General features: G+C 47.2%; 1 protein-coding gene across 25 annotated transcripts in view; it reads right to left on the reverse strand.

Moving 5' to 3' along the window:
* The window catches only part of LOC138503201 (mucin-2-like), a 1598433-nt gene that overhangs the window by 1168208 nt on the left and 409214 nt on the right, over positions 1 to 21011 (reverse strand). For 24 of the 25 annotated variants that reach the window (XM_069622774.1, XM_069622776.1, XM_069622767.1 and 21 more), the window contains one exon: positions 5776 to 5838. The exons of the other annotated variant lie outside the window; for it this stretch is intronic. In XM_069622774.1, coding sequence (XP_069478875.1) covers positions 5776 to 5838 — 63 coding nt within the window. The remainder of the gene's footprint in view (positions 1 to 5775; positions 5839 to 21011) is intronic. 25 annotated transcript variants of the gene reach the window in all.

Here is a 21011-nt window from a genome sequence, read left to right on the forward strand (position 1 = left end):
TACGTCCTTAGTTCTTCCGAACTATACACTCTTTTATGTTATCCTTACATTCTATATATGACACCGGTCCCCAGTAATAATTTTATTTTTGATTCTACTGGATTTCTATTTTTTGGGTAAACGCAAAAACATAACGTGTGTGCAAAACTTTTCAATCGCAGACTTGCCTTTAGGTATGTGGGAGGGTGAGAGCAACCAGTGGTTCTGATGCGCCCTACCCTGGTGTAACCCTCATGCAGCGCTCTGTTCACCATACTCGCCCCACTCTCAAAGGAGTCAAAGGAAGACCAGTTGAGGCAAGAAAATTGAGCACAAGAGCCCTAGAGAAAAGCCTCTAGTTCCTCTCTGCTCCAGGTCCCGGGATGATTGTTCCCCTTTACAATAGATTCTGGATACTCTGGAATAAGGCAGAGACCCTTTCCCTGCTTTCTGGGACCACCGTTTTACTCCTGACAAAGAAGAAGTCTTTGAGAAGTCCACCTTGTGTCCCTTCTCCGTGATGCTGCAGACCCATGGATCAAACCCCATCACTTTCGACTGGTATGTAAAAGCCCTCAGAAGGCCTCCTACCGGGTTCAACTCTTCCAGAGATGGATAGTCTGGCTCAAGGTTTTCCAGTACCAGTGGATGTAGATGGTGCATGCTGACCTCTGCTCAGAGAGGATCTACATCTCCCTGGCAGCGATCGCCTCACTTGGCATACCTTAGACCTGCATGGCTGTTTCCAAGGGACACCTGCTTTCCTTGGAAAGGGTAAGAATATTTTCTGTCCTCAAATGGCTTCTTTATCATTCTATCCAAGTCTCGTCCAAAGAACATCTGTCCCGGGAATGGTATATGCGGGATCCATATTCTTCTGGGCAGCAGTTGTCTTTCATTCCTGAATATGAAGATTGCATCTGGCCGCCACTGCTGCACTCCCTGATATAGCTGCAGCTGGAATTGCGTCCATCACTGTCTGACATCGGATGCACCTATCATTCCATGATGACAAGAGTCTTAACAGTCTGCTTCCTCCTCCATGAAAGAATAAATCTTTTGTACAGCCTTAAGTGCAGATTGCGCTAGTAGACTAAGAACATTCATTGCAAGGAGAGGTTTGATCTTGCATAACCCTTCATGACTGCATTAATCACATCTCTGGGGTCCTTATCCTATGCAATCATGATATGATATATGATATGGCATTTATAACGCACCTGTACACACGTATTTCTTGGCGCGACAAGACAAGATGGGAGCATAGGGAGGACAAAACAACGTCCTTACTAGGCCTTGTGTCATTCAGATCGCGCAAGTGCAGGGAAGTGGAAGGGGAGAAGTGCCAAGGGGGTGGGGGAGGGAGTAGAAGTGCAGGTATTCAAAAAGTGCAGCCAGCAGGCGGCTCAGTGCAGGTAAATAAGAAAGTTCGGCCAATGGGTGGCTAATAACTGCAGAGAGAAGGGACTGTAGGGTTACAGATACAGACCACAAGTGCTGGGGGGGGGGGCAAGGGGCAGTGCAAGGTGCAACTGGACATGCAGGGACCTGGGCCCAAGTTCAGAGGGTGGCCAGGTGACCAGTGTGTGGAGCAGACAGGTCATCAGCAGGGGAGAGGAAGAGAGAAAGCGGAAGCGAAGAGGATGGTCTTGAGTTGCTTCAGGAACGGGAGGTGGTTCTGCTCAAGTTTTAGAGAGGCAGGGAGGATGTTCCAGAGGGAGGGCCCAGCCAAAGATAGAGATCTGCCCCCAACTCTCTGCTTGGAAAGACTACTGACCCTCAGAGAGTTGGAGGTGGATGAGCGGAGAGCTCGAGTAGGGAGATGTTTAGAAAGAGACAGTTGCAGGTAGTCCGGTCACAGGCTCCAGAAAGCCTTGTGGACGATGCAGAGTGTCTTGAACTTGATCCTTGCTACCACTGGGAGCCAATTAAGAGATTTCAGAGCTGGAGAGATACGATGCCTGGGCTTGAGGCCAAGGACAAGTCTTGCAGTCCTGTTCTGGATAAGTTGCAGAGGCAGGAAGATTTAGAAAGAGGCTGTTGCAATAGTCCAGCCTACAGAGGACCAGAGCTCTGGAGACAGTAAGCTTCTGGGGGAAAGTGAGGAAAGGAAGAATACCTCTGAGGAGGTGCAGCTGATAGTTTGACTTCTTAGTGATGTCAGAGATGTGAGCAGAGAAGGAGAGGGTGGAGTCGAAGATGACCCCAAGGTTCTTAGCCTCACAGATGGAGCAGGAAGAGGTCCCAGAGTGGGCGGCCAGGGCGAGAAAGGAAAGGAAAGGAGGGAGCTGGTGTTCCGATGAGGAGGATCTTCATCTTACTGGCATTAAGTCAGAGATTATTGGCAGCACACCACTCCTGAATTGTGGACAGACAACTGGAATGAGAGAAGGAGTAGAGGTGGCCGAGAGGAGCCTGAAGGAGAGCTGGGTGTCATCCGCATGACACTAAAAGTTGGAGCAGTGAGCAGCGATGCAGTGGGCAAGAGGTGCCAGGTATTGGGTGAACATCCAGGTAGAAAGGTTAGACCCCTGAGGAACACCACATTGACGCCTTCCCTGTAAAATGGTGGATCATGGAATCCACCTTGACATTCTCTGCTAGATAGGTGGCCATATCCTGGACCGGATACCTTTTTGATTGGAATGCAAGGATTATAGTCTTCTCTAGGTCCACCCATCACCTGTTAAGTGCTTTTTGACCTGAACGTAAGACCGGAAATGTGTTTGAGGAGATAGCATCATATCTGCTGAGATAATCCCTTTTCTCTTCCTCCACTTTGCCATCTGGCAAATCCAATGTTCCCATACATTAGCAAGGTGACTTCTTGTTTGAAATGTACTGTCCCTTAGCATCTGGATCTTCTTCCTTAACTCATATTTTCTGCTGCCACTGTGCTCTCTCTTCCTTTACTGCAGCTGCCACATTCCTCTGTTCTGGGGCGGGAGGAACCAGGTACTCCTTTAGCTGCCCCTCCACCTTTATGGACAGCAGAGGAGGGTATCTGGTCCATCTATGGGATCTGGTGCTTCTAAGTGAATGTTATGTATTGTCATGTTATGTTATATGGCATTTGTATAGCGCTGAGTGCCATTGGTAGGGCCTCAAAGTGCTGTGGGTGAACGCCCTTGGAGGACCGAAGTCCAAGGTATGAGAACTGCTAAGAGGATTTTAGAATGTGTTTGCTCATCTTAGCCAGTATGAAGGTAGGTAGGGGTGGCTAAGTCCTTGCTAGAGACCAATGGATATCTGGCTGGTGTATGGATGCTGAGATGGGCTGTCTGGAGAGTAGGCGAGTCAAGGAGACTCACTATGTACCCAACTAGACCACTTTTTTTGTGGGACTTAGCTGCATTCTAGCAAAGGAGTTGGTGTGCAATGTGAGTACGAGCATTGGATTGTTTCAGATGTATGAGTGTGGGTGGTCATGCTCCGGCAGGGACACGGCTTTCTTCCATTGAGATGGAGTGCGATACGTACCCGGGAGTCATGGCTGGTGTGTAGTTGCGATGAGTGAATGCAGATCATATCATGCGGATTGACTGGAATCCTTTCTGTGCGTGCTTGGTGCTCGGTACTGTTTTGTTGTCTCCTCAAATGATTCATCGGAGCCCCCACCTGCCAGTCTGGGGGTGATAGTTCACCATGAGTTGGACTAGGTCTGTCAAGATGCAGAAGGGAAGACCCAGGTCTTGAATGCCTTCCGGAGGGTGAGGTGGTCTTCAATGTGGCGAATGCTAGAAGGGCTAGAGTTCCACATGGTGGATGCTCGGATGGAGAAAGTGGATCCCCTCATCATGAATGAATGTGGAAGGAGCGGACTGGTCACAGAGTGTCCCTGTAATGCCTGCTCCACACATGCCTCAAATTACTCCTATGACTGGAGTATGCAGATCTGTGCAGAGATTCTGTGAAATTCTCACTGTCTGGGGAACGGGAAAGGGATCACCTATTCCGCCACCATTCAGCATTCATACTGCAGCGGCAAAGATTGCATAGCCACTAGAGAAACCTTCAGAAAATCCCAAGCAGAACCACTGCACTACCTACCTGGTGTGCATGTCTCTTTAACCAGCCTGCCTGCATTCTTCCCAGGTCATGTGCATTTCCTTCTCATGATGTCACATTCCTGAAGACAGTCCACGAAAAGACGCCATCCTCTAGCACTGAGCTGTGCATGCTGCATCTATAGAGAGATCAACATGGTCCCCTGAAACATTCGGCTTTGCTGGATGCTTTAGGGGCCAGCAGTCCACCAATTCTCCTCCCCTTTCTACACTGCATACCAACTGTGGGCTGGAAGCTCATTGAATGGACACGACCCAGCTGCAGCCCATCTGTTTCACAGAACGAAACAATCAGGAGGTCCTGGGTCGCTGCTGATCCTTACATAATTAAGGGAAGGGTTAGATAAGGAACTACAGTAGTCTGGGAAGATAGGCAAAGAAAACTCCTGTGAAAATATTCTGAGGATCATCGTAAAAGTCATAAGTGAGGATTGCAAAAAGGGAGGGGTCCAAGGGTAATGCTGTTCCGCTTCCTTATGTGTTTGGGTGTTTTACACAAGTCATGCCCATATCCAAATGATGATAGCAGTAGACCTCTCGGGTGGAACACAAACTATTAAGGCAACCTCCCACTTTCTTGTCACAGATATACCATGCATTCTTTCATAACTAGAAAATGCATCTCTGTGGGTATGGGAATGGGGGGCTTGGTTGCTGCTTTGATTTACCGCATTTGTAAAGCTAGAAGTGGTCAGGCTCTCTGTGAGAATTATTGATAACTCTTCTTGTCTCCTATGGATGCAAAATCTGTGAAGGGCTTTAGTGTTTCCTTCAACCAGATCCCAACCCTAAAATCGCGATCAGTTTGTTATCAAGGATATACTTGTTGAAAGTGATAGAAAATGATACGGTGACTTTCATCATCAGGAGTCTCTTGCATGTTATTTATTTACTTATAACATGTGCATTGTGCATATTACAATATTGCTTGGGTCACAGTACCAGGTGATCAAAATATTGGCCGTAACAATAGCCAAAGCAGGAAAACATGAGAATCGAAATGGAATTCGGATAGCAGGAGAAAAGCCGAGCCTTGATGTCTTTCTTGAATTAATAAGTCTCAGATGGTGCCAGAGAGGTTGATGCAGAGTTTGGGTGCTTGGGTGAAAAACGGCCTGCGGGATGGTTGGAAGTGGCTGTTATAACTACGTGGGCGTTGGATGATCCAAGTGAATACGCAGGAGTATCTGGAGAGAGATTGGGCCATGCATATGGATTTCAGATAGAATTATCTAAGTTTGTTTCTGACACAAGTCAGTGGATGGGAATCAGGTCAGGGATGACGTGCTCTCATTTCATATGTCCAGGTTCATTAGTGGTGGTATTGCTCTCAATTTTCTCAATTCTGCCCAATCTGCATTCCAGTTGTGACCATCAATGCATTTCCACTACCTTCTTACACTCATTCATCCACATCTGTCCTTGTCTTTGTAGATCAATTCTTGGCATATCCATCTAGTTGTGGCCATCCATTCCTTCATTTGTTCATCTTTGTAAAGCCTCCCACTGCTTCTCTTTGTTAACCCATCATTGTATCCACTGTTGATTTGGTCATAGGCTCATCAAGCCTCTCACCTTTAGCCATCAAATTGACTTCACTTCCATACTAAGATCCTAAGCCCACAGCCCCTATATAATATGCTGTCTCCAGCACCCAGCATTTACAGTTCCAAGCACCATAAACAATCATCATCCTTACAAAATATAATCTGATGGAACTTGCATTTACCTGTTGATGTTCGTTCTATCACTGGTGTTGTTGTTTCTGCTGTTGTTAATTCTGTTGATGTCACTGTCATAGAGAAGCATATTTTTTTATTATTATTATCATGGTATTTATTGAGCGCGTACTAGATTCAAGCTTTAGTATACAACAATACAGATGCATAACGGAGTGCTTTCAGAAGTAACAACAGATAATCAGGCCACAAAATAAGAGAATGCGATAAGAAGGAGATGAACAGTGGCATGTTTAGGCTCTCTAAGAATATGGGAAGCTGTAATGTTAATCACATGACTTAAGTGTGCATGATCAAGAGCCTTGCAGTGGGACTTTATAGGGATTCTGTGTAGGGATGTGCGCATCCAGCTCTGCCACAAAGAGCGTAGGTTTTTTTTGACTGACAGCTTTTGCGGATCCCATCCTTTTATGCAACATATATTTGACATGCTGAATTGGATTTAACATACATAGCTGACCTAACTGCACTTGTTCCTTAGAGATTTGGATGTATGATATAGAATAATGAGGTGGTGGAAATTACTTGATTCATGGAATTTTAGACAGGCTGCATATTGACTCTGAGCGCATTCAGCGCGCAAAACCCTCTGCGTCGATTCATGGAATCGACTTTGCAGGCCTTTTCGGGAACTTCCGGGGACTTTGTGCAGGTCAGTGAAGGCTTTGGGTTCTGTCGTACGCTATGCACGACACTGCGAGCAGGGTGTGGTTCAGGCCTGTGCACTGATTTAAATAGGGGGCAGAACATGTATATTCCCTTTTCCCCATGCAGAATGAGGAAGAACGAGCAAGAACATGGGCGTGTCGAGGGATGGGCCATGCAAGTAAAGCGCATGCACAGCACTGCACTAAACCAAGCGTATTCATGGATATGACCGCGCAATGTCATGTCAGGGAAAACAGCACACAAAGCTCCTGAGCACAGCGCAACATGCGCAACATGAAAGCATCTGCAAAGTGCCAATTGCGAATCACAGCACAAAGGTAATGTCCGATCGGGATATGAGGGGTGAGGAAATGCAGGTTGGGGTGCCAACTGCAGTTAGGGGTGCGCGTATGCAGATTAGCGTGGTGCAGCCACAGTTTACGGGGGTTCGCACGCAGATTTACCAGGCCCCAAATAAAGTTATTAAAAATATGCATATTGTCGGGCTGCTGTTAATAGGTACAGGAGAACCTATGCAGTGTCACCGGGGTGCTGCCTTGGTTGCGGGGGGACAGCACGCAGTATTGCCAGGGTGCATGATGTTGCAGAGGAGGAGGGTGCAAAGGATGGTATATGTGGTTGTATTGGCTTTGCCTGGGGGCGTGTCGGGGGAGTTTCACTGGCAACTCGATTTTCTTTGCGCATTGGGTTTGTTTGCCACTTAAATTCCATGAATACGCAGAGCATGCAAAGCCGATTTCTGCGGGAGAGCAGGGGCATTGCGGGATCTTTGCACGTTGTCTATGAATTGGGCCCTAAGTGAATTAGCAAGGAGAAGTTGTCAAACTTTACATCGAGAAATCACCTTGCTTAAACACATTAAAGACATCTTACATTGTTAGGCCTCGCTAGAATGCCTGAGCATCCAGAATCAATTCTTAGTGGTGCTACATATCTTTTTAAGGGTTTATATTTAAGAGAAGATTTGGGCAGCCTGAAAAGCACGGTTAATAAGTATCTGCCTATCTCACAACCTCTGGGTGTAGACAGATACTTGGAAGGAGTTCCACATTTTAAGCATTGCTGATTGTTGACACAGTTCAGATTGGATTTACTTCAATGAAGATGACCAGGCCAAAATGAAAGAGAATAGTTCTGAGCTTAAATGCCCACAGGTGTTAATTGGTTTATCTTTTCCGACTTTCACAATATATAGAATGTGCTTCAATATTAGAATTGTTTAATTGGAATCTTGCAGAACTATGGTTTAATCTGCTATTGAACACATTTCTAACTTCAATCCTTTTTATTAGGGAGAAGGTAATTTATGAATATGGCAGAATGACGTAAGTAATTAATAGTCGTTTTTATTTAATGTTACTCTTTTTAGTAATTGTTTACTGTATTGTGGTTGCTGAGTGTTTATTAATGTATTTAAAATTGTTCTTTCATGGCGCATGATATTCTGAAATAAAGAAAGGATTGATTATGAAATGCAATGTACAGCGGTCTTACATTGTGCTCTTCTGCCATTTTGTTGGGCAGACTGCATGGTGGTAATGGTAAATCATGGGGTATTTCCAAATGCTACCTGTTTAACCACTGTGCATAATCATCAATATTTAAGTAATTCCATTTAGCAATACTACCACCGCTAATACCCGCAAACTCTTGTGATGCCCACAAGTGTTGTAAACATCATGTTGTCAAAAAAGTAGTGAATGTAGGGCGTGTTATAAGGAACTACTGGCACTAAAGAAATATCATTATCCTTTAGATAAATGTATTTATTTATGTATTTATATTTAATATACTCATAGCCAACATGGCTTGTGTATATGCATAAAAAAGGATAGCTGTGGAGGCAGTAAAATCACAATGTAAACAGTTCATCAATACAGTAATAAGCAAGTAAGTCACTAAAATACCCAAAGTGAAGAAGATAAGTAGATAAAACAAAGCACAACTATCAATAAAAGATACCTTTTGATAAATGTTCTAAAATTTCTTGACATTTCATATAAAATGTAACCATAAAATACATAATATTTGAATCATTGCCTTCCATAAACTTATTCCACATACATGATTCATCCAAGCAGTCCATTTCATTACTATAAGATTTGACGTATCTATTTTTCAACATCGTTAGGCTTTCACAATTAGTCAAAATATGCTTGAGAGTTTTATCAACATTTACATCACAGAGGCGGCACAAAAGTTCAGATCTAGTGATCAGAATTCTTGCACCAGCTATCTCTATTACAGAGCACACATTACATTTAAGCAGTAGATATTGTCTGATGACATGGCTGTCTGGATAAGCAAATATGTATCTTGGTAAAGATTCACGCACCATCCTATACGGTATGAAGGGGCCACTATTTACATTAGTAGCTAGCTGGACGAGGTTGGACTCATAGCTATAGCAGCTTAATTGATTTTTTAGCCATCCTTTACGAGATCGCTGCTTGTCTTCACTATTGTGTCTATTATACGTTGAGAACCAAGTTGTATAGATTTTAACTAACTTTGCCAAGGTACACATACTCTCAAATTGATCCAGGCCAACACACGCGCTATGGAAACTAACCATAATGGTACCATTATCGAGATACAGTAATTTCACATAGCCCATTGTTACCCTAGATATAAACTCAGCCGTAGTACCTTTGATATTGAACTCTAAACGTAGAAGTTCAACAGACAAGCTCTTAGGCATTCTCAGTAGTATTCACAACATCTTGGCTTTAAAGAGATTTAACTCTTTTGTTAAATTATGGCCCCAAACATACACTCCATACATCAGTACAGGGACAATCCTAGTAGGGTATAGTAGCAGAATAGTCTGAAGTGACCACCCCCCATTCCTTCCTATAAAAGAGCTTAGCGCGTGAGTCATCTTCATACACTTACTTTTTGTCTCACACCAGTGAATATGCCATTTAAGAGTTTCATCAACTATCAAATCCAAATATTTATATTGTTGGACACATGCGACCGGTACATCGTCGAATTTCCACACAAAATAGGACGGGCTTTCTTCTTTTTCCCCTTGAAGGGCATAATTTTAGTTTTGCTAATGTTAACTTGCAGGCCATTTGTTTTTGCATAGATGTGCAGTCCATCTAACAGATTTTGGAGGCCTCTTGGGGTATGATCTTATAGCAATAGGTCATAGGCATACCCTAACCAATTTATTTGTTGGGTTACAACCTTGACCGGGTTAGATTTTATATTATCAAGGGTATTTACAAAGTCGGCTAAATATACATTGAACAGGGTATCTGCCAATATGAACCCTTGCTTGACTACCCTACTTGTGGGAAAGGTGTCGGATAACTTACCCTGGCCATCAAGGCGCACTGTGACACTAGTATCATTGTGCAGTAATATTATCATGTTCGACAGGCCTCGGGAATGTTCCAAGCTGTTAGTTTGGCCCATAGGCTGTTGTGCATGACAGTTTCAAAGGCTGCAGTAAAATCTATATATGCACCATGCATATTGCAGTGACGTCTGGTCCAAGCATATGCTACAGCAGATTGTGAGATGTACTGGATTTAGGAAGAAACCCGATCTGGTGTGGAGGAAGTATATCGTAGTCATTAATCCATTTGTTTAGTTCTATTAATAGTACCTTGGCAAATATCTTTGCGGGAATATCCAGCATCGCGAGCACCTTATAATGTGCGGAATGAGCCCAAACTCCCTTTTTATGTATCTGTAAAATGTGGCTTTTTTCCAGGAATCAGGTAGTATGCTACATTCCCCACTAATACCGCCAAACTCTCGTGAGGCCCACAAGTGTTGTAAACATCATGCGGTCAAAAAAGTAGCGAAGGTAGGGCGTGCTAAGAGAAACTACTGGCACTAAAGCAATATCATTATCCTTTAGATAAATGCAAATTAGATAGCTCAAGCGCATAACCCCACATCCGGGGCATCATCCCTCAAAAATAAATACACATACATTTTGCTGCTTTTGTGACCCTCCCGCACACCTTACAATCCGTGTCAATCCTCTTCTTTCGACCCCCACCATGGCCTGATACCTCGGGTGACGGTCTTATTGGGATGAGGTGGCGAAGGCCACACGTAGCAAGCGTTTTATTTAAATGTACTTTACTTTTTTCCAAGCAGGTGGAGGAGGGCCTGTGTTTTCCCAGGCTGGGTCTTAAAACACAAAGCCGAGCACAAGTCAGCCTCTTGGCTCTGGCCAGAGCCCCACCTGGCTTGTCCACCTGTGCTCTAAAATGGTGCAGAAATGTACAGCTTAGTCACAGCATGTTGCTTCTACTTTTTTAAGAAATATGTTGGATTCTAAACATTGCTGCCATCTCTATCTTCCTACAGACAAAGGGTGCTGTTAAACACAGCAAAAGTGCACCATTTTGTTTAACAAATCTCTGCCCTGTTGCCCATATCCACCAGTTTCTCTTGCGATCCCATGTCCCTGAGGTAAACTCTTTAAATGTCACAGGACCCATTTTTAAATACTGGATCTGCTACTGACTCTAGGGAACATTATCCACGGACACCTTAACAGCGCACCTCACAAATATGGAGACTACCTCGTCTTCACAGATACTTCAGCACCCCAACACAGACTCACCACATGCCAACACACCTTAACTGGAGCCTGTGTGTGTCTGTGCACTATCTACTGCCAGCATTGATCCATTAATGGAGACTACTGCCTCTTGAGTGATAATGCGCAAAGGCATACATTATAAGTTACTCACTGTAGTGACTAACGTACTCTTAGTCCATAGTCCCCTTTCCTCCATAATGTATGGGCGTCCCTTCCAAGGGATGGGAGACGGAACCTTTTTCACCAGAAAAAACCTACTTCCCCTTTAAATTTAGAGGCGTGCTAGGGCGCGGCCCAGGGAGCATGCGCTGCCCTGACTCCACCCTCCGGCGCCACACCTCAGTCCCCATTGACACGTCGACAATAGACTTAACATTGCCTAATGACACCAGTATTATTAGGGGGGTGGTTGGTGGGACGTATGGAGGAAAGGGTCTATGGACTAAGAGTATGTTAGTCACTACGGTGAGTAACTTATAATTACTTTTACGTCCCATCCCCTTTCCTCCATACTGTATGGGCGATTACAACTGATTGTAGTCCCAGGGTGGAGAGGAGACCCTCCTTAAGCAAACAGGTTCCTAAGAACCACCTGTCCGAAAGCCGCATCAGATCTAGAGCTGCCATCCAAACAGTAATGCTTGCAGAAAGCCGAGGGAGAGGCCCAAGTGGCCACCCTGCTTATGACTTGCCAAGGGACATGGTGCTGGAATGCGATGGCCATTGCCTTGGCCCTGACTGTGTGGGCATGCACGTTGGCCGGGAGCGGCTTGTGCTAGCCCTCGTACGCTTCCTTGATGGCAGAGACCATCCAGCGGGAAATGGAGGTCTTAGAGGCCTGATAGCCTGGCCTCGAGCCTCCGAAAGTGACAAATAGAGCGTCTGACTTGCGGAAGCCTTTGGTCCTGTCCAAGTAGAACTTTAGGGCTCGCCTGACATCCAGGCAGTGCATCACTCTCTGTGCTTCGTCCTTGGGATCGGGATAGAATGAAGGAAGGACTATTTCCTCGTTCAAGTGAAAAGCAGTTGGAACCTTAGGCAGAAATGCCAGGTGCGTCCGCATCACTACCTTGTCCTTGTGAAAGTGCCTGTATCTCGTTGGGTAGAGCCTAGCAAGACCAGTGAGATGTTTCTTGACTATAGGGTTGGAGGAGGAGAAAATGCGTTCCTCCGAGCTCCTGTAAGCCCCAATGGCTGCAAGGTATGTGCGGCAGGTGTCCACCTGTATTCCTGAATGAGCGAGGTGCGCCGAAAAGGAGAGTACGTCGTCCAGATTACAGGCCAAGGGGTCGATTCCCTTGGAGGATGCCCAGTTGCAGAACCTGATCCCTTTGCTTTTGACCTGGGCCCTGGTGGCTTTGCTCCTGGCGCCCTGTATGACCTCCAGATTGGCCTATGAGCGGCTAAGGTGCCGAAGCGTTACCTGCTCAGGTGCCACGCTGTGAGGGCTAGTTTCCCTAGCATGGGGTGGATGATTCTGCCCCCCTGCTGTGCCAGAAGATGTGCTGGGCCCGTCGGGAGGTGTATCGGGGGCACCTCCGAGAGGCTGAGTAGTTCTGAAAACCATGGCCTTGCCGGCCACCATGGAGCTATCAGAATGATGAGGAGTCAGTGAGACTCCTTGATCTTGCAAATTACCCTGTGGATCAGGGGGGTAGGCGGAAAGGCATAGGCTTTCATGCTGGTCCACTGGCGGTGAAATGCGTCGCCCAGAGAGCCGGGGCACTGACCCTGCCAGGATGCAAACTGGGGATACTTCTTGTTGTGCCAGGTGACAAAGAGATCCACTTGGGAATGACCCCAACTGTTGAAGATCTCTTGAATAACAAGGTTTTTTAGCTGCTACTCATAATTGTCCGCTCTCAGCCTGCTGAGCCTTTGCGCCTCCAGGTTGGAATCCTCCGGGAGGTGGACTGGCGAGAGGTAAATGTCATTTTCCAGGGCCTGTTTCCACATGCTGATCGCCAGCCTGCACAGGAGGGGATCTGGTGCCTCCCTGCTTGTTGACGTAGTACATGCTGGTCGAGTTCTCTCTCTTGATGAGGACAACCTTTCCCCAGAGAAGTAGTAGGAATGCTCTGAGCGCTAGTCAGATGGCGTTCAGCTCCAGCCAATTGATGTGGTATTCCTGCTCCTGTCGAGTCCAGGTGCCGTGGACTGAGAGATCGTCCAGGGTGGCTCCCCAGCCCTCCAGCGAGGAGTCTGTGGTGATGGTGGCCTGCAGAGAGGGCGGCCGAAAGGGTTTGCCCGTCTGTAGGTTGCAGTCCATGGACCACCAAGTTAGGTCCGGATGGAGAGATGGAGGAACATAGATCATCTCGGATTGCGAGCCCCGCTCCTGATACCATGAGGCAGCGAAGTGCAGCTGAATCCTTCTCATCTTCAGTCTCGTGTACAGCACGGCTAACAGGACCACCGCCAGTAGACCCAGAAGAGGATGTTGGTACCACCATGCCGAGGTCCCCTCTCTGCCGAGGAAGTGGGCAGTGGCCCTCTTGATGGCTGAGATTTCTTCCTACGAAGGGAAAACTCTCTCGCAGCACGTGTCCCAAATGAGTCCCAGAAATGTCAACGTCTGTGTAGGGTGCAGCTGTGACTTCTTGAGGTTGAGTGAGAGGCCCAGTTCATGCAGTGTGTTCAAAAGGGCATGGGAAGAGTGGCGAATCGCATTCGGAGATGTAGTCCTGATGAGCCAGTCATCGAGGTATGGGTAGATTTGGAGGCCCTGCGCTCTGAGGAGGGCCGCCACAGCGTTCATGTGTCTGGTAAAAACCCTGGGGGGTGAGTTGAGGCCAAATGGAAGGACTTTGTATTGGAAATGGTAGCCCAAGATCCTGAACCGTAGGAAAGAATGATGGGGCTGTCAAAACGGGCCTTCTAGGTACGCGTCCTTCAGGTCCAGGGAGCACATCCAGTCTCCCATGTCCAATGTCTCTGCTATAAAAGCGGGAGTAACCATCTTGAATTTTTGCAGGGGTAGGGAGAGGTTGAGGGTGGAAAGGTCCAGCACAACTCTCAGGCCCGCCTGGTTCTTCTTCTGAATGGGTGAAAATCCTGGAGTAGAAGCCACAGCCTCGCTGGGAGGCTGGGACTTCCTCCACTGCCTGGCTCTCTACGAGCGACCGGATCTCTGCCAAAAGAGTTGCTGTCCCAACCTGTGGGAGTGGGGGGAGGAGGAAGGAGAGGCTGGGATAGGAGGGTGGCACCCCATGGATACTACAGAGAGGATCCAAGGGTCCGCGAAATTCTGGCGCCAGAATTGTGCATGGAGAGGAAGCCTGCCCCCCACCAGAGACACATGGACCCGAAGGGGCATGTCATGCCTTCTTTCCCTCAGAGGCTGACGCTGAGGAGGGGGACTGGAAAAGCCCTAACCCCCCCCTTTTTGTTGTTTTTGCCAGTTCTGGGATGGCGAGCGGTCCGGCTGCCTGGATCTGCGTTCCTGGAAGCACAGAACCCTCCGTATGTACGACCCTTCTCCGAGCGCTGCTGAGAATGGGTGTACGACTTGGGCATGGTCTTTGTAAGAATGGATAAAGACTTCGTCGTTTGTGAGCTGTTCTTCTTCTTGTCCAGCTCTTCGTCCGTAGAGGAGTGGAAGAGGCCCCCCTCGAACGGCAGATCTAGAATGTGCTCCTGGACATCAGGTTTGAATTTCATTGCCCGGAGTCAGGGTATTCTCCTCATGTCCGTGGCAATGCAGATGGCACGGCCTGAGGTATCGATATGAGCCACTTTGGATTCCATGAGGTCATGCGCCACGAGCATGGCTTCCACTAGCTGCGTTAAAACGTGATTGGCATTGGGTGGGGAGTTCCTGGAGGAAGACTGCAATTTCACGCCATAACCGTTGGTTAGCGGCAGCAAGCATGGCATCTGCGTTGGCCTGACGCCGGTGCAAGGAGGCGTTGGAGTAGATATTCTTGCCGTACGCCTCCAAGATGTTCTCCTCCTTGCCTAGCAGTGCCGCAGAGGAGGAGACTGAGGACGACTGAGGCTTGGAGTATAGTGATGCTGCAGCGATCACAGAGGAGTGTGGCTGAGGATGGGTCGAGAGCAAGAGTGTATCCCCCTCCATCTGCCTGTACTTGGTGTCCAGGCGTCGGTTGACTGGCTGGACTGAGTGGGGCTTGAGCCAACCCTTCTTGGCCAAGGAGACTACATCGGTTTGCATTAGAATCCCTGTGTTGGCAGAGGGGCGTCTTGTGAGGACTTCAGCCAGAACCCCCTCTGCTGGCTGTTCGACCTCGGGTTGGGGCTGTTAGGGAGAATTCTCATTCTATGGCTAATTTCCCTTACCTATAAAATCCCCCAGCACCTTTGCTGGATTTGAAGGGTTTGTTTCTTTTCTCCTGCTAAGAGTGAGACTCTTTTTCCCACTCTTAGACATTTTTGCTATGTGTGTTCTAGGCTATTTTTGAGTTTAATGTCTATGGGGTTTTTCTCACCCCCATAGGAACCATCTTGATTCACATGTGTTACACAGCACCCTCAGCGACCCCCAAACATAGACTTCATACCCTGGGACTAACTACTGTCTCCCAGGGCATGTAAAGTCCCCATTGACTTTACTAGTCAATTGTTGTGAACTAAACCAGAACAACCCATCTTACTATGGAGGTACTGGAAAGGGTTAATAGTTTTTCCCTTATGTTCATTTTCGAGAGGGTACCATACAGTCCCTCTCTCAAAGGTTTCTGGCTGGTGGCAGTGGTTACTGCCATAAATATTCGACCGCAAATATTTTCCTATGGGATTTTCCCATTGTTCGAGGCCACCACATTTTCTGACAGCCCCTAACATACCGCTGGTTTATTTTTATATTAACTTTACCCCGGTAGGTTTTATTTGCCAGAACTTTAATATAAATTCTTTCTCGTGGCTTTCTATAAACTCATAACCCAGATCAGGGATCCTTTGTTCGTGCGTTTGGCGGGCTTCCACCAAGAAGCCCTCCTTTCAACGCCACTGAGTCTGGGGTCAGTCCATTGTGTGGGAGGGGGAGTAGGACCCCTGGACAGAGTTGCCTCAGCAACCCATGTCGCACTCTATCCTAATAGGCTGGAGGGTCTCTCACCAAGATGACCACTCCACTGTGTGAGTGACAGCTAGGCTGTATGAATGGGGCTCTTTTTGCATAAAAACAGGGTCCTGAGGACTGGAAGAGCAAGACGTCGCCACTGGAACTAAGAAGCCGAAGAGGAGAGAAGCCAAAGACATCTGCAACGACTGAACCACCAGTGAAGCCCTGCTGCAGCGTCTCACCACTTTTCTCCAGACGACGAGAGAAGATCTTCATCTGTAAGAGCCTTCTTCCCTTGAGCTGGTGGGACCAACCAGTCTGCCAATCGCCTTCCCGGACCTGCCTTGGTCGATACACCAGTACCCAGTACTCAGAGGCCGGATAGCCAGGCACCAGTCCACCCGGACCGCGATTTAAAGGAGCGTACCTTTTATTCGTCGGGCAGCACCGCAGCTGGTTTCATCCCTGGGTAATGCAGTAACTCGAACCTTCCTCCATGACGAGAGCCTCTCTTCCTCTGCTGGATCCCCCGAACTGCAGGAACTACCAGGAACAACCACCACCGCAGGAGCCACTTCTTCATTTTAAAGGTACATTGTTCCGCCAGGCAACCCTTTCTCTACGGTAGCACTAAAGGTGTTTTAAATCCTTTACCTACCTGTTGGGTTGGCCGCCCCTCTCTCTTAACATTGTCTTTCGCTTTCTGCATCCACCTTTTCAAAATCGTTAACCAAAGACTTGACTGCAGCTACAAGAACATTTTGCTCCTGGGCCCTTGCCCTGTAGCACTGACTCTGGCACAGGCCTACTGACTCTGGCTACATTTGTTAGAACTGCCTTCTTTAGATTGATTCTCAACTAGAACTGTGTTGGTGCACCTACTTCTTATAACTACCCTTTTCTTCCCCTTTCTAAACTTGTGTAATGCCATTTTGCTCAGTTTTCATTTAAGTATATTTAATACTGATGCACTGTTTTGCTTAAAATGGTTCACAAACTAATGGGAAGTGTTGCTAGGGTGTGTAAGAAACTACTTCTATATAACTTGTGCTTTCCCTCCCTTGTGAGAAATTGCTAGAGTTTCCCTTGTGTGTAGTTTTCACTGTGCCGTTTTGCTCAGTTTTCACTTTGGTTCACTTGTTCTACAATTTAAATAGGGAGTGTGTATATTTTTCCCTGACTTACTTTAACTTGCTTGATGACTGTGATAAATGTGTTTTACTAGAAGTGTATAAAATAAATATATATCTACTTTTTATTACAAAGCTTTGGTCAGTGTTTTCTTGTACCATAGTACAGTAGGCCTATTGTGTAAACCCTGAATACTGCTCATCTCCCTCTTGAGATAAGTCTGACTGCTCAGCCACTGCTACCAACTAAATCTTTGTGGTACAGACTGATACCAAAGGGGATGTATTGCTCTCACCTGTAGTCTTAATCTTCTGTAGTGCTCCCTAAGGGAACTGCACAGGATTCTGCCTAACAGGGGGAGGCCCAGGTACTCCACCAGGCCAGCAAGAAGTTCATGGAAGGCCCTGGCTGAGGATGCGTGTCCGGATCCTCCTCCTCGTATGTATCCTGCAGATCTGGAGGATCTTGTGGAGGAGGAGGGGTAGATGGCGCAGGAGACTGGGGTACAGGAACCACAGCCAGAGGCTGAGGAGGCGACAGAGGTTGCAGAGTTGGCTGTGGAGCCGGAGGAGGTGGCTGCACTGGGCCCTAGGGGCCCGATTAAGGAATCCGTGGTGCATCTAGCATGGTGTGGAGGACTTCCCTGACTGCTTCTTTGATGATAACCCCCATCTGTGGAGACCTCATGAGGCCGAGAAACTTCTCGAAGAGCACCTCCTCACTGGCCCAAGAGGTGGCAGGGGGTACCAACGGGGTAGCGGGGGGCTGCTGGAGCCGCTGCGTACCCTGCCAATACAGACGCAAAGGAAAGTTGCCCTGCGCAAATGAAGGGTAGAATGTAGGCCATGTACCTGGTTGAGGCAAGTCCCACCTTGACACTCGTTCTTCACCGAATTAGTGGAATGGTGTCGGACGGGTGCCCCTTTCTGGCGCGGCGGCCATTTTGTCGAGCTGCCTGAGCACATTGCAGGATGGACACCTGCTGAACCCTGTAGAAGTCGACATGCGCCGGGGGAGGAGCGTGACGCCTGAGGACTAAGTACCTGAATGATAGATAAGACAAAAAAGACAAAGAGAGGAAGTATCCGAGCTTGGAATTACATGGCCGAAGACAAACCCAGGAGCGCTGGTGAATTTGGCCTGTTCCCGTCGACGCAGAAAAGGGGACTGTGGTGTGGCGCCGGAGGGTGGAGTCAGGGCAGCGCCCATACAGTAAGGAGGAAAGGGGACGGGACGTAACAGTATATTACATTTATCTCTTGGCTAGGAAGCATTTGTGCACCTTATCCGCAGGCCGGGTGGACGACTGAGTGGCCAACCCTCCTCCCGAAGCCAACCAGGGAGATCTGAGGGCATGTAAATGAGATGGGCTACGTCCTTACTTCTTCCTCACTATATTCTCTTTTATGTAATCCTTACATTCTATATATGACACCAGTCCCCAGTAATAATTTTATTTTTTGATTCCTCTTGATTTATATTTTTTGGGTAAACGCAAAACTATAAAATGGCAGACTGGCGTTTAGGTATGTGGGAGGATGAGAGCAACCAGGGGTTCTGATGCGCCCTACCTTCGTGAAACCCTAATGCAGGGCCCTGCTCACCATACCTGCCCCGCTCTCCAAGGATTCAAAGAAGACCAGCTGAGGCAAGCAGGTTCAGCACAAGAGCCCTAGAGAAAAGCCCCTTGTTCCTCTCTGTTCCGTCTCCCGGGATGATTGTTCTCTTTTTCAATAGATCCTGGATACTCTGGAATAAGGCAGAGGCCCTTTCCCTGCTTTCTGGGAGCACCATTTTACTCCTGACAAGGAAGGAGTCTTTGAGAAGTCCACTTTGTGTCCCTTCTCCGTGATACTGCAGACCCATGGATTAAACCCCATCACCTTCGACTGGTATGTAAAAGCCCTGAGAAGGCCTCCCACTGGATTCAACTCTACCAGAGATGGATAGTCAGGCTCAAGATTTTCCAGTACCAGTTGGTGCATGCTGACCTCTGCTCATCGAGGATCTACATCTTCCTGGCAGAGATCGCCCCACTTTGGCTGCATGTTTTCTTAAAGGGACACCTGCGGAAAGGGTATGAATATTTTCTGTCCTCAAATGTCTTCTTTATCATTCCATCCAAGTTGCGTTCAAAGAATCTCTCGCCCTGGAATGGTGTATGGGGGATCCATATTCTTCTGGCCAGAGGCGTTGCTAGGGGGGGACTTGAGGTGCCTATAGCCCCGGGTCTTTTGGTTGAAGCCCGGGATGGAAGCTCAGGGACTACAACCAAAAGGCTATAGCTAGCCCCAAATCCCGCCAGTCCCGACATTAGCTTAGCCCCTGAACTTTTCCAGACCTAGTAACACCCCTTCTTCTGGGCAGCATCTGTCTTTCATTTCCGAATATGAAAATTGCATCTGGCCAACTGCTGCACTCCCTATTATAGCTACAGCTGGAATTGCTTCCATCACTTTATGACATAGGATGCACCTATCATTCCATGATGACCAGAGTTTCAACAGTCTACTTCCTCCTCCATTGGACAGCCTTAAGTACAGATTACGCTCGTAGACTGAGAACATTCCTGATTGCAAGAAGAGGTATGATCCCGTATAAGCCTCTTCAACCATTGATGCCTTCCCTGTAAGATGGTGTATCATAGAATCCACCTTGACATTGTTATGGCTGGACGTCGTGACTGGTCGTTATGGCATAGATGGGGTTGTGTGTTGGGATTACACTTACCTCTTCCTAAGAAGGCGCCCGCTTTCCAATGTAACGGTGCAGCCTCTGCAGCCAAACTGCCTGGTTGTGCTCCGCCCCCTCACCCGGATCCAGTACATCTGATGCTGGAGCCTGAGCAGCCGTGCATTGCTACTATCTTCCTAGCCACGCTCTGTTAGTCATGAAAGCAGGTTGTTGTCTTTTCATTCTGGTTCTATTCACCCTTTTCTCTCTGTCTAACTGTCTTGCTTGTGTACCTTTCATCTCACTCCCTGCAGCCCAAATTGCGGTCACCAACCGCTTCGGTGCCTTATGCGCGAATACAAACAGAGTTTCCAGAATCTGTTCAGCCCCTCATAACGTAGGTATTCTCCAGACAGATAAACAAAACTTTCATCCCCTACTTCAGAACACAAGAAGTTACAAACATTTTGTCTCTTAGCAACACCTAGGGGAAGCTACTATCCTACGAACTACATCACCAAGCATCCCGCAGGAAACATCCACGTTAACTCCTGTCCTGTCTTCCGTAAAGGTATCAGGATTCATAAACATAGGTAAGCGTCTTCTTTACTATTCTTTCCTCACCTGTGATTCCATTCTTCCTTCAGAATCATTCATTTTGAGAATCACTCGAACCATATTCCTTCCACTTCTTCCACAAGACGGCTATCGTCTCTGGAATCATAAGACTGGGTAATTCATCTCATCCTGCCAAACATTCTAAAAAGAAGTAATCTGTATTTTATCACTCAACACGTGTTTTGCATTTCAGTAACCTTCAGAAGGAGCTTATGATAGAGAGCATCTCAGACGCCCTCCAATCCTGCAGCACACAAACACCGAACACGAGCTACAAGGGTTTTTTCCCCCACGAGGGTTTCCCTTACTGTTTCTCTTCCCACCAGATATTACTGGAGTGGAGAATAGCGGTGAGGTGAATTTCTCCAATCCTCTGGTCCGTGAAGAAAATAAGGTCGGTGCTTTACCGTTTGTTTTAACCACTAAGAGATGGAGTAATTGTACAATTATTACTGTGATTATTGCAAGGTACTTAATAGACCGTAATAGACATTCTCTGATAGATAGGTGGCCGTATCCTGAGCTGGATACCTTTTTGA

This window comes from Ambystoma mexicanum, chromosome 11 (genome assembly GCF_040938575.1).
Source record: "Ambystoma mexicanum isolate Mex_15411 chromosome 11, UKY_AmexF1_1, whole genome shotgun sequence".
Lineage (NCBI taxonomy): Eukaryota > Metazoa > Chordata > Amphibia > Caudata > Ambystomatidae > Ambystoma > Ambystoma mexicanum.